The sequence below is a fragment of the Aedes aegypti genome, chromosome 1 (assembly GCF_002204515.2).
Source record: "Aedes aegypti strain LVP_AGWG chromosome 1, AaegL5.0 Primary Assembly, whole genome shotgun sequence".
Classification (NCBI taxonomy): Eukaryota; Metazoa; Arthropoda; class Insecta; order Diptera; family Culicidae; genus Aedes; species Aedes aegypti.
In genome coordinates, this window is record NC_035107.1 from 158,301,016 (window position 1) to 158,314,557 (window position 13,542).

The following is a 13,542-nucleotide window of genomic DNA, read 5'->3' on the forward strand; positions in this document are numbered from 1 at the left end:
TAAATTTACACAAAACTATTTTTTAGAACACAATATTGCTAACTACAAATACTAGAACAAAATATTCACAACATGAATAACACAATAAACATAGAAAATATCATTTAAAATGATAAAATTTAATAAGAAACAGCTTAGTTCACGTCAGACGGAATCCTGCCGTACGACAACTGCCGCCAGCCCTGAAAAAAAAAACAATGATAATATTATAGCGATAATCATTTTACACATCTTTTTTCATCGATACGCACCTCAAGAATACTGTAATTGTAAACGTAGACCAAATTATCGACCGTTGATATCTGTAGAACTGGGGATCCTGGGGAGAAACGAAAAAATATGTTAAGCACATGTACTAACTTAATCAGTCTTCAGGATAAAGAAAATACTGACCTTGTAATTTGAACGCTTTCATTGACGCCAAAGTCGAATCGAAGATAAGCTTTTGGAATAACGCCGAGTAGGAACGGTCCAGCACAAATATTTCCACCATGTTAGAACCTTGCTCTGAAACTGCAAACATTATAACGTCCTCGACATCGATAGCAACAACGTCATTGTAATGGCCACTGAGCGTTTTGAAATGTACGAAGCGCATTACATCCGGATCATAGCGGAATAGTTTGAGTTTCGGTGCCAAATGGCCCAGTTGAAGGGGGTGTGAATCTGATACTGCCAGCAAAAGTGCTGAATCGTTTACGTGTACGAAGTAGAATACAGCCGCCGATGAGCTTAATGGAAGTTCCTGTTGAACACTGAGTTCTCCATTGCGATTGACGTAAAGAAGTAGGAAGTACTTGGCATTCTTTTCGACTTGTGACACGACTATTGTTTGTATTTCGCCGTTATTTGCTATTTCCATCCAATCGGATTTTATCATCACTCCATCCAATACGGTTCTGGCAGAACTTATATCTCCGTTGGACGATTTCTGCCGAATAGTAACGTTGAAACGATATATGCCATTACTGCAGGATTTCTCGAAATTAACAGTATCAGATGCTTCATTGGTCCGTTGACCTTCGCTCTTTCCGACCATGGTGCCTCTTTCATCCAGCGGAATATTTTCTATGTACAACATGTGTAAATCCTTTGGTTTGTTGGTTAGGTATGCTCTATTGGAGACCGATATCTGCTCTTGGATTATTGGAATCAATGGCAGCAGCTCCTCTACCGACGATAGCCGAAGCTTCATCATTTTCTGCACTGATACTCCATTCAGCTTGTTTTCAATGGTCAAACCATTTTGCAAAACACCTTTAGAATTAAAAATCAAGTCTTTGAAAGCAATCTCTGCAGAATTGGCTTTAAAGCTAGATTTGTATGCATCCAACAAAGAGACGTTGTTACACTTCATGACCGATGTAGGTCCAATAAGCTGAATGGTGCCTGTCAAATGCTTTGTCTCAACCATAACCTGATGCTCATTGGACGATCTGGATACAATCTCGCTTACAGGAATACCGTTGACTACGTGAACTGTGTTGTATTCACCGGATAAAACCAGGTTCGAAAATGTGATAAATCCTGTTACTTGTTGAGACTTTTCCTGAAACGCGCGAAAATACGACGGAATATAATTAGAAAATGGTTCCAATTGCGCCTCCTTAATGGATTTGTATAGCATTTTTGTAGAACATGTTATCAACTGGTGAACTACCAAGAGATGGAGTTGCTGTACCGTTCACAAAAAATCTTGGAAGTTCTACCAGAAGCACAACGTATCACGCGCAGCCATCGGTGCCGCGAGTCAAACAGTGCAGGAATAAAGACGAAAGCATCTTGACGAACGGACGTGAGATGATTGCAAGGTGGACGCAGCACTTCGACGAACAGACGAACGTGCAGAGAACACATGTACAGAGGGTTAGAACAGCAAAGATGATGGCTACGTCAATACTGCTATTACGATGGGGGAAGTTCAGGATGACATTTAAAAACTTAAGAACGGTAGGATGCTGCCAGGGATAGTATTGAAGCCGAACTCATCAAGATGGGCTCGGAGAGGTTGGCCTTGAAGACGGAACAGCGACGGAGGGGTAAAAGCAAGGCGTATATGCCTTCAAGGCAGCATACCAACCGCGATTCAACGCTGCATGGATCAAGGAATCTTATCGGATGTATGGAAGCGACAGAAATTGGTGCCACTACCCAAGGAGAGGAACCCCCCAGGTGACCCGTCAGTGTATAGACCTATCTGTCTACTAGATATGACGGGCAAGTTGTTGGAGAGGTTAATCGTCAACAGGCTAGTACCGTATACGGAGCGTGCGGACGGTCGGTCTAACAACCAGTTTGGATTCAGGAAAGGTAAATCTACTCTGGATGCTATCCAGTCGGGGGTTCAGACCACGATCGAGCATAAAGTGGCATCCGTTACTAAGCGGTTGTTACTCAGGATGTGAAGAATTCGTTCAACAGCAAAAGCTGAGAGGTGATAGCCCACGCACTTCATCGTCTCAAGGTATCGGTGCAGTTGTGTAAGCATCTAGAAAGCTATTTTGATGGTGTGATTTTACTGTATGACACAGAGGAGGGGCAGAAAAGCGTTAGAATTACCGCGGGAGTTCTTCAAGGTGCAATTCTCGGCTCGATATAATGGAATGCGATGTACGATGACATACTAAGAAGGACCCTTCCGACGGGTGTTAAGATTGGTGGCTTCGCCGACGACATCACCCTAGTGGTCTATGGCGAATCGATGGAGGAAGTAGAGTGGACAGCAACGTACTCTATCTCCATAGTTGAGGAATGGATGAGGTCTAGAAAAACTAGGACTGGCCCATGACCAGACTGATGGGGTGGTGGTCAACAACCGCATGTCCGAGCAACGGGCGCTTATCTCGGTAGGTGATTGCACTATAGAGTCCAAGCGATCCCTTAGGCATCTAGGGATAATGATAGATAACAATCTCAGCTTCGTTAGCCACGTTGAATATGCCTGTGAAAAGGCATCTACGGCTATAAGGGCGCTTTCGAGGATGATGTCCAACAGCTCTGCTGTAATTGTCAAAAGCGCTTAGAACGAGCAGAAACCTAAAGCGGTTGAGAAGCACGTAAAAGCTAATCGTCAAGGAAGATGTGCAATGCAGCAACCAAAGCGTACCAGAGCGTGCCCACCACCGCCGTTCAGCTACGGAAAGGTCCGGCAGGTACTCAGGTGGCCTTAGTACACCTACCTGTGGCAGACGCAAATAAGTCCGCTAAGGTAGGTAAGATCAAAGTTGGTTGGTCAGTATGTTCACTGAACATACATGAGCAACCAGTGATCTGCTTTAGGTGCAGGGAACCTGGACACAAGTCCTGGGGCTGTAAAGGCCCTGATAGGACCAAGTTGTGCAGGCGTTGTGGTGAGGAAGGTCATAAGGCACTAGGCTGCAAGAACCCTCCCAAGTGCTTGATTTGTTCCGGCAAGTCCGTGAACAACAATCACCCAACGGGAGGCTCAAGGTGCCCGACCTTCAAACGAGCCATTAACGAAAAGTCACAGTGCAGGTAACGCAGCTGAACCTGAACCACTGTGACGCAGCTCAGCAACTGCTGTACCAGTCAGTTGCTGAGTGGGGGATGGACATCGCCATCATATCGGACCCATACCGAGTACCCGCCGGCAACGGCAACTGGGTCGTGGATGGATCCGGAAAAATGGCGGCGATATGGACAACGGGTAAATACCCTGTCCAGCAGTTGGTGTCTACTACCTACGAGGGCTTCGTGATCGCCAAGGTAAACGGGGTCCTCTTCTGTAGCTGCTATGCGCCTCCGAGTTGGTCAACCGAGCGGTTCACGCAGATGCTGGACTGCATGACGACCGTGCTGACAGGGCGAAGGCCAGTAGTAATAGCGGGTGACTTCAATGCCTGGGCCGTGGAATGGGGAAGCCGTTTCACGAACCAGCGAGGTCAAATCCTGCTAGAGGCACTGGCCGTGCTGGATGTCGATCTGGCTAATGTTGGTACCAAAAGTACCTTCAGCCGAAACGGAGCGGAGTCGATTATCGACGTTACTTTTTGTAGTCCTGGCCTAACGAGTAGTTCGAACTGGAGGGTAGACGATGCCTACACTCACAACGACCACCTGGCGGTTCGCTACAGTATCGACTACAACAACTGCAGGCAGCGGGTTGAGGAAGCGGCTAGGTCAAGGCCAAGCCCTCGTAGGTGGAAGACATCGTACTTCAATGATGAAGTACTTAGGAAGGCGCTCCGCCGTGAGCGTAACCTACTCGGCCTAAGCGGGGACGAACTGGTAGCGGTGCTTACGCGTGCATGCGATGCGACCATGCCTAGAAAAGTCCACCCTAGGAATGGGAGACCTCCGACGTACTGGTGGACTCAAGCTATTGCGAACCTGCGCCGTGCCTGCCTACGGGCCAGGAGACGGATGCAGCGAGCACGTACCGAGCAGGAGCGTGAAGAACGACGGGCGGTGTTCACCGCTGCCAAAGTCGCGCTGAAGTCCGAGATAAGGGCAAGCAAAAAGGCCTGCTTCGAGGGACTCTGTCAGAGTGCCAACGCGAACCCGTGGGGTGATGCCTACAGGATCGTAATGGCGAAGACAAGAGGTGCAATTGCTCCTACGGAGCAATCTCCACAGATGCTGGAGGGGATCATCGAGGGGCTCTTCCCGCGCCACAACCTTAGCCCATGGCCTCCTTTTGTAGGACAGCCGGGGATTGGGGCTGGCGATGAGGATAGAGTAACTGATGAGGAACTTGTAGGGATTGCAAAATCCCTAAGCATGGGGAAGGCACCAGGTCCGGACGGAGTTCCAAACCTGGCCCTCAAAGTCGCAATCTTGGAGGCTCCCGGTATGTTCAGATCTGCTATGCAGATATGCCTGGACGAGGGAGTATTTCCAGATGCGTGGAAGAGGCAGAGCCTGGTACTATTGCCAAAGGCGGGGAAACCACCCGGTGACCCGTCGGCGTATAGACCAATATGCTTGATTGACACGGTGGGGAAAGTGCTCGAGAAGATCATCCTCAACAGACTGTCGAGGTACACCGAGGGTGTAAATGGTCTCTCAGGCAACCAGTTCGGCTTCCGGAAAGGGAGGTCCACCGTAGACGCTATTCTGACGGTTATGAAAATCGCTGAGATAGCACTCCAGCGTAAGAGGAGGGGTATTCGCTACTGCGCAGTAGTTACTCTGGATGTAAGGAACGCATTTAATAGTGCCAGTTGGGCGGCTATTGCTGATGCGCTCCTGCGTCTGGGGATACCCGAGTACCTGTACAAGATTCTCGGAAGTTACTTCCAGAATCGGGTATTAGTCTATGACACAGAGGTGGGTCGGAAGTGCTTTCACATAACCTCAGGAGTCCCACAAGGTTCCATCCTGGGTCCGGTGTTATGGAATGTCATGTACGACGAGGTGTTGAGATTAAAATTCCCGGCGGGTGTGGTCATCGTTGGCTTTGCCGACGATATTACGCTGGAGGTCTACGGTGAATCGATCGAAGAAGTGGAATTGACTGCAGCCCACTCGATCGCAATTGTGGAGGAGTGGATGAGCTCCAGGAAACTGGAATTGGCTCACCACAAAACTGAGGCGGTTGTTGTCAACAACCGAAAGTCGGTGCAGCAAGCGGTGATCAGTGTAGGCGACTGCACAATCACTTCGAAGCGCTCCGTCAAACACTTGGGGGTGATGATCGACGACAAGCTTACCTTCGGTAGCCATGTCGATTATGCCTGCAAGAGAGCCTCCACAGCTATTGTGGCACTGTCCCGGATGATGTCCAATAGCTCTGCGGTGTACGCCAGCAAGCGTAAGCTTCTGGCCAGTGTCGCCTCGTCCATACTGAGGTATGGTGGCCCGGCTTGGGGCACGGCTTTGAGTACCGATAGCTACCGTAGCAAGCTGGAAAGTACTTATAGGCTAATGTGCCTGAGGGTTGCGAGCGCGTACCGTACCGTGTCACACGATGCACTCTGTGTCATCACCGGTATGATGCCTATTGGTATCCTTATCATGGAAGACATAGAGTGTTTCGAAATGCGCGGCACAAGAGGCATACGCAGGACTGCCAGACTGGCCTCCATGGTCAAATGGCAGCGCGCGTGGGACAGTTCCACCAAGGGAGTGTGGACTCACAGGTTGATTCCGAGGTTGGATATCTGGGTCAATAGGCGCCATGGGGAACTAACATTCCACCTAACACAGGTCCTTTCAGGCCATGGATGCTTTAGACAGTATCTACACCGTTTCGGTCATGCGGGTTTTCCCGAATGTCCAGTTTGTGCAGGTTTAGAGGAAACGGCGGAACACGTTTTGTTCGTGTGCCCGCGTTTCCGCACAATGCGTGACCGCATGTTTGCCACATGCGGTCGGGACACGACTCCGGACAATTTGGTCCAGAGGATGTGTGCAGACGAGTTTGGCTGGAATGCCGTTTCATCGGCTATCACCCACATTGTCTCGGAACTCCAAAGGAGGTGGCGTGTGGACTCGAGGAGTGACTAGTGCAGACGCTAATCAACAGGTGGTCCAAGGGTTCGCAGTCGGCTACGTAGGTCATACCGGTGCCCTACGGTCGAAATCGACCCTTACAGCGATTAAGTGGCCGCGGGGAGAACATCCTGGTAGCGCTGCTGTCGTGGCGCCGGCCTACTGGGTGGATACGAGCCTCTGATTGTTCGGGGCAGGTGGAGGCCCCTTCGTCTGCAATCCCAGCTGGTGCTAGCTGATAGGGCCTGAGCCTTCAGTAGGTCAAATTGCGAAGCCCGCAGTATCAGTTCTTGATACCTGCGGTGCAGCTGGGCGCGGGCTTAGTGGTCGACCCTGCCCGCTTTCAGCGGACAACGGGAGGTGAGGACCACCCGGGAAGCTGGCAATGCGCCAGCATGCTACCTTGGTAGACCCCCATAAGCGTGTCATCGATGTTCGTTGCTGCATGGCTACGCAGCTAACCTGGAGGATGCGATGTGCAATAGCCCCTCTCCGAAGCAATGCCTTCTTGGTGGTCCCGGAGAGACGAAGGGTTTGGCGGCAATGGAAATGGTTTAGTGGGTCGGGGGTGTAGTCCTGTTTACTGCTTGTACGTAGTAAATGGTCCCCAACCCCACACTCCCGGACCTCGGTCCGGAGTCTGTTGAGCAGATTATCCCCCCATTGCTTAGAAGGAAAAAAAAAGAGCGTAACCAAAGGTATCAGAGCGCGGAACGCATGTGAAGAGACAACGCTTAGAGGTTGATAGCAGGAATGGGCTAACTCCAATGAGAATATATACTAAGGTGTGGAAGAAGAAGCAACGACTATGTATTAGTAAAGAGAAAAAACGTAAACAAAAAAAACTACGTCACTAATTTACACGGCTTCTTATGGGAGCTCGCTCGCTTGTAGTTGTGAAACATTTTGCACCGTACACGGATGTCACGCACACTGAATGTCTATTTCCTCACCTCGGTATATATTCTCATTGGGCTAACTCCACTAAAAGCATAGAGACCCATCGGCTAAAAATGGCAAAGAAATCAAGGGGAAGTGAACTTCCACCTGACGCAGTTTCTGTTAGGACACGGCAATACCTGCATAGGTTTGGGCACTCCTGCGTGCCTCAATTTGCAGATGTGCGGGACATCGCAGTACTGTTTCATTGTTGTGACAATGTGTGCGGATGCCGAGAGCTGGAATGCAGTAACTACGGCTGTCACCCACATTATGCAGAGGCTGGTCCCCTGTAACATTGTTTAAGTCGGTAAAGAGGTCAGACCTTAACAGTCGAGTTTGTTTGCTTTGCGGACGACCTGGAGAGCAGGTGGGTAATGAGAGAGAATTTGAAACGGTGGGCCCGTCTAAGAAGCAGCGTGAATTTGTCTACCTAGGATCTTTGTTAACGTCAGACAACAACGTGAGTTGTGAAATATGAAGACGCATTTTCAGTGGAAGTAGTGCTTACATGTGGTGACGAAGAAAACATAGCTGCAGGAAATACAACAAATCACTCAATACATAAATGCCGCTTTCAATCGTCAATCTAACTTATATGTAATGCTTGCGTGCAATGTTATTAAAGCTTGTGTACAAGTTGCAGAAGGACGATAGGAAATTAAGATGTAATGACGTGTATGGGATACAAACTGCCGTGAATCGCAAGTCAGTCCCATCTGTAAAAAGGAGGCATTGAGAAAATAGGGTGTGAAGTTTTCAAACTCGTTTTCCATACGAATATTCAAAAAATTCCAGAGGATTGGATTATGGTCAAATCTTAATGAAATTTACACAATTTGCTTTTCACTACTATATCTTTCTGAGAAAAATATAAAGATGATCAAACACGGTTCATTTTTGTGTTATATGGTGCGGAAATCTGTAGTGGGACTGATATGCGGTTACTTTTCATTATGGGACAATTTGACTTGCTGTTTTTTCCTACTTTTTCCGAACAAATCATATTATTTTATCAGGGCAGCTGAAAGTGCATTGGAAGATATGTTGAAAATTGAACTCAACTCAATTTTGACGAAAATGCAGATGGGACTGACTTGCGATTCACGGCAGCAAAAGAAGACAAAAAAAAAACTTTTCATCTGTTTACAACGTCTACAGATCACCTCGTAATTGAATATTGTTCTAAACTCTACATACCTGATGGTATTCCTGCGTATACGTCCTATTTTTCACCACGCGAGTCGCCAGGAAGTGTTGCAACGAGAAATCGTTGATTGCATCGACGTACAAATTCCCGATGACCGAAATGGGTTTTTCAAACTGATACCGTTTCTTGACCATCTGGCTTGCGTCCGAGTAAAGGTCCAAATTGCTAGGATAAATACCGTCCACCAGTTGGTCATGACAGAGCAACTGCACAACCTTCACTTCTTCTTCAAAGTACTTTGTCGATTTAATCATTTCCTGGTGGTGACCAACTGAGTGAATGCTCCTATTCAAATGAATTACATCGATTCCATTCACCAGCGTTGCGGTAACTAAATCATTAGATGCCACTGATCCAAGACAAACCACTTCCCTGAACGTTTTTCCGAGACTGCTGAATACGAGATTGGGTTGTCTTCTCTTCACTGAGTCCATTAGCAAATTGACAAAATTGCAGCTCTTGCTGAAAATTTTGCCTTCGTTTCGTAACTTCTCAATTTCAACGTGGTGTCCTCGGAAAACAAGCTTCTTATCAAAAACATTCGTTGAACCAGTTACGGCTGATAACATCACATCGAACAAGAGTGTTCCAGGCTTCCAATGTTCCAGCAAAAACGATCCATGGACAGTCAAACTGGCCAGCATCTGGATATTTGGGGGCATCGAAACTGATGAACTATTTGGAAACAGATGACCATGCATGTTCGCAGAAATCGCCAATGTTCCAACCGAAATGTCGTGTTTAATTTTGAAGCTTTTCAAATTGGAATTCTGCAAATGTTTTATTGGTAGATCTGTAAAAAAACATATAATTAGAACAAGTTCAACTTATATACACGGTGCTCCGCAGAAAGTTATTGACCCGTTTTAAAGTTGATGTAGTCCAGAAATTCTAAGCATACAGTGATGTTTAGGGGTAGTCGGGGCGCTTTGGCCAATGGGGTGGAATGAGCACCCCTTGGAAACTGCATAAATTCTTGAAATTTCATCTGAAATAACATGCAACCCCAAAGCTGATGATGAAATGAAACAATAGGCATGTTATAAGTCAGTGTTCAAAACTCAAAGAAAAATAAATAGATGATGTTCGAAAAAACTGCCCATATTGCACCGAATGGCTTTTTTAAATTTCATCATTTTAGAATGATGATGTTTGACTGTTAGAATGTTCTTAAAAAAATATATCTTCTTGCACGGAGTGTTTATAAATACTAATAACTTTCAAGTGTAGTAACAACATAATTGAATCTTTAGATTATATGAGATTATATTGCAATCAAAAATGGGGTGCTCATATCAACCCCATCAGTAAAAAATCGACTCGAAAAATGACAAATTTTGAAAAATTAATCATTCATCCGTGAACTTTATAAAACAAATAAAATCATGCGGATCTAGTGTACTCATCTAAAAATTTTTGAAAATTATGCAAACATTCGAAAAATTCATAATATTTTCAGCACTTTTATCGACTTTTCCTTAAGGTGGCCAAACTGCCCCACTTTCCCCTACCAGGGTTTGATTTACCGTCATTATCAGAATTAGAAAACCATCAAAACTTGGTTAAAGGCATGTTTAGATTTGGTTTACCCCTGTTAGAATTCAGAGATACAAAATATTTTGATAAACGACACTTCTAAGGCGAAAGGTCCAAAACATTCAATTCAATTAGTTGGGTGTAGTTTTCGAATACTGTTGTTCGTCTTTCAATCGTTCGTTTATAGGAAAATTGTCCCGCGAGCATTCCCAGAACTTTGAAGTTTGAAATGAAGTAAATATTCAGGAAACCTTAGTGACAGGTCACTGTGCCACTGAAAACATAATTGAAAACAATTAACGACATTTTTCGTAGAGATGCTTTGAATATTGCCTCCAGATTAATTTTAATCTAGAAAATTCACATTTTCAACCGATTTGTGGTTCCGCATTATAATCATTGCATTAAATGCTAAATATTTTTGGATAATTTTGTGTTTGAAGTTATATTTCTTTATATTTAAAGGTGTCAGCTCTACTTTGTCACCCGGTGTCCATATTGCCGCAAGATTATATGAAATTTTTATATAAGGTTTTCAATGTCTTAAAGTAGCAGAAAAAAATCTACTATATTTTTGAATATAGCATAAATAATTGAAGGTTCAATGAAGAGCTACATTATCGATCAACTTGCAGTCATTTTCCTCTGAAACATTATTTGATCCTGTCATTTGGGAACCCGAATTTTTTTTTTAATTTGTTCTTTAGTCTTTTTTTTTAAGTACACGGTGTCCCGACAGACCGTTATTATGAAAGAAAATTTTCCATCAAATCTGAGTGCAGGGCTCGACTTCTGAGGTTATTCTGCACATCTGGGCCAAATTTTTAAAAAAATCCCTAGGAGGAATTTCGAGAAATCTTGATTTAAAGTTTTAGACCTAAAAATTCAATATAATTCATATTAAAATTACGTAAAAACGCTGAAAAAAACCTGCAAAAATGCACAAAAAGTTGGCCAAACTGTTCTCAACTCGTATGTATATAAATTGTTACCGTTGTTATAATTAGATTTGTTTACAAGTGACTTAACTTACCGGAGTGGCTTAAGTATGTTTTTTTTTTCATAATTTACTGGTTTAAGTTTAACTGATTGTTGTTCTATATGTTAAACTAATTGAAAGGTCAAACAAATAAATTAACAATTCACAATGTTGTTATTTCGAGAAAAAGGACCTTAGTATAAATGTACCACAATAATAGTTAGAAGATAAACCATGTGGTTACGGTTATACAGTATGGCCCATAAAAAAATGCGAAAATGGTCATATCATGTTTTATGGTAGTTTTTACATAGAACATGTAAATGAAACATAAATATTATTCATTACTTGTATTGTTTAATCTATTTAGACTCAGTTTTTCGCTTTGGATATGATTTTCATCTGTTACTTTCACCTTCCCAGAGAGAAATTCGATGCATACCTTCAAATTTTATCATGCGGACGTCGAGTTCAATATCTGTGTGATGAAAGCTTCTGAAACATCAACGATGACGTGGGATTCTTCACAGGCCTTGTCTCCAGCATACGCCCATATCAAATGATAGAATTGATTCATACCTGGGTAATTGGAGACTTAAACATATTTTCGAAAAAAACGGCTCATTTTGGAGAGCTTTGATTGAACCTTCATATAGGTGTGATAAGCGGCTCCGTTTTGCTCAAAACCTATGAGCTAGTATTGATATAAGTTGTCTCTAACCGATGGAACAAATTTAATCCTCAAAAATCTGTTATAGGCCTCCGTATTTATTTTTTATTCAACCTCAACAAAAAATAAAAGCATATCAAACCTATAAGACGCAAATGTCCTCAAAACTATGACCCTGGCAAATATTTTATTGTGATTATGAAAAACACGTTCTCTAAGAACTCCTCCATCCTCTGATAGCAAACAAACTAAAATTTTCAACAATAAAGTGTGATTTTTGAAAGTGGAAGGTTTCTAGCTTTGGGCGGACAAAACCCTTGAACTTATTTGCTTTATAACATTATTTAAGACAGTAAGAAAAATATGACAAAAATTGTCCTGAATAGCGAAGTTGTGTCAGAATATACTACATAAATCAGAAATTACATTCACTATCAAAAACAATGAAAATAACGCTTGTGGATGCTATTTTTACGTTCAAAATATTTTCGCATTTTTTATGGGCCATACTGTAGTAGATTAGAGCACGGACCAAACGCTTGTTTCAAATCTGGAATGATTTGGTTGCTCTGGTACGCTCACGTCAATATCATAATGAACATAAGCGGATGTCTTCCACAGGTCCGCTGACCATCATCTGAATGATGCAATTTTTTATTCCGGCATTCGCACTAAATGACCAGCTCACTGAAGCTTGCCGTATTTTATTTGCTTAATAGTCTTCGCTCCTGTTCTTAAGTAAATGTGGTTAGAGAGTCAAGCATCAGCGTTTTCTACAGGGCAAATTGACAATGATGTTTCATTTGGGCACACTTGCATTCATTGTTGCCTTCTTTGCATTATTATTGAAAACTGATTTACTTTTCGAAAAACTTTTCAATGTTGTACGATAAAAGATCGCGAGGTGTTCTGGCGAAGCTGTTAACGAAGTAATGGATCTATGAAGTCAGACGAGCCTTTATCAAGCAATAGTGTGGACATTTCGTTTCCCTTTGTAAGTTGCGAGACCTTAAGCTGGTTACGTGATCCGTAAAAGGAGATATTCGCAGCAAGAACACGTGTTTTTACTATACGGGAAACATCTTTTTCATACGTCACAAGTGTTCTATGGCTTTTCAACTACATTCCCACCAAGCACTGCCTCAGCACCAACACAACTGAACCTGCTTCTTCCTCACATGCAACCATATACGTTTGAGCAGAGTAAATGGCATTACAAGCTTATTCCAGTTGTTCCTCTTTAAACTAGTAAAACCCTGCCCTAGGATTGGGGCCCTGCGATCAATTCAAATAAAGTAATCGTCTGTAAAATCAAGTAGGCACCTCGTCTACAATTCTCACACTTTATTGTATGTATCAGCCTAATCACCTGTCCTAGTTAATGTTAAGATATTACCATCTACTATTTAAGTCTATGAACATGCCACAGCTAGATTTTCTTTACTGACTCGAACAAGAGCTGTGACAGATTGACGATGAATTCTATTATTAACGAAGTAAATGGTTGCAGATATAGAGAATGGAAATCCTAGGGATGTTGATAGTTAAGTAGTACTTATTGGGGATTTTTTTGAAATTGTTAAAGAACTTGTTAATCTTCGAACACTTGTGACATATGACAATCATGTTTTCCGTCAAGTTAAAATCCTGTTGTGGCTGAGAACATGATAAGTTTTACGTAAAATTCTGAGATCAATACTCGGTGGAAAACTTGACGTAACATCAAAAGTAGTGCCAGAAGTACAAAGAAGCAAA

The 13,542-nt window shown here is 43.6% G+C and overlaps 1 protein-coding gene across 1 annotated transcript in view; it reads right to left on the minus strand.

Annotated features, from left to right (window-relative positions):
- The window catches only part of LOC110678777, a 67,582-nt gene continuing 54,040 nt past the window's right edge, over positions 1-13,542 (minus strand). Inside the window, exons 13-16 of the mRNA XM_021852123.1 lie at positions 8,593-9,395; positions 394-1,549; positions 252-319; positions 1-182 (exon numbers count right to left, since the gene is read on the minus strand). Coding sequence (XP_021707815.1) covers positions 135-182; positions 252-319; positions 394-1,549; positions 8,593-9,395 — 2,075 coding nt within the window. The 3' untranslated portion in view covers positions 1-134. The remainder of the gene's footprint in view (positions 183-251; positions 320-393; positions 1,550-8,592; positions 9,396-13,542) is intronic.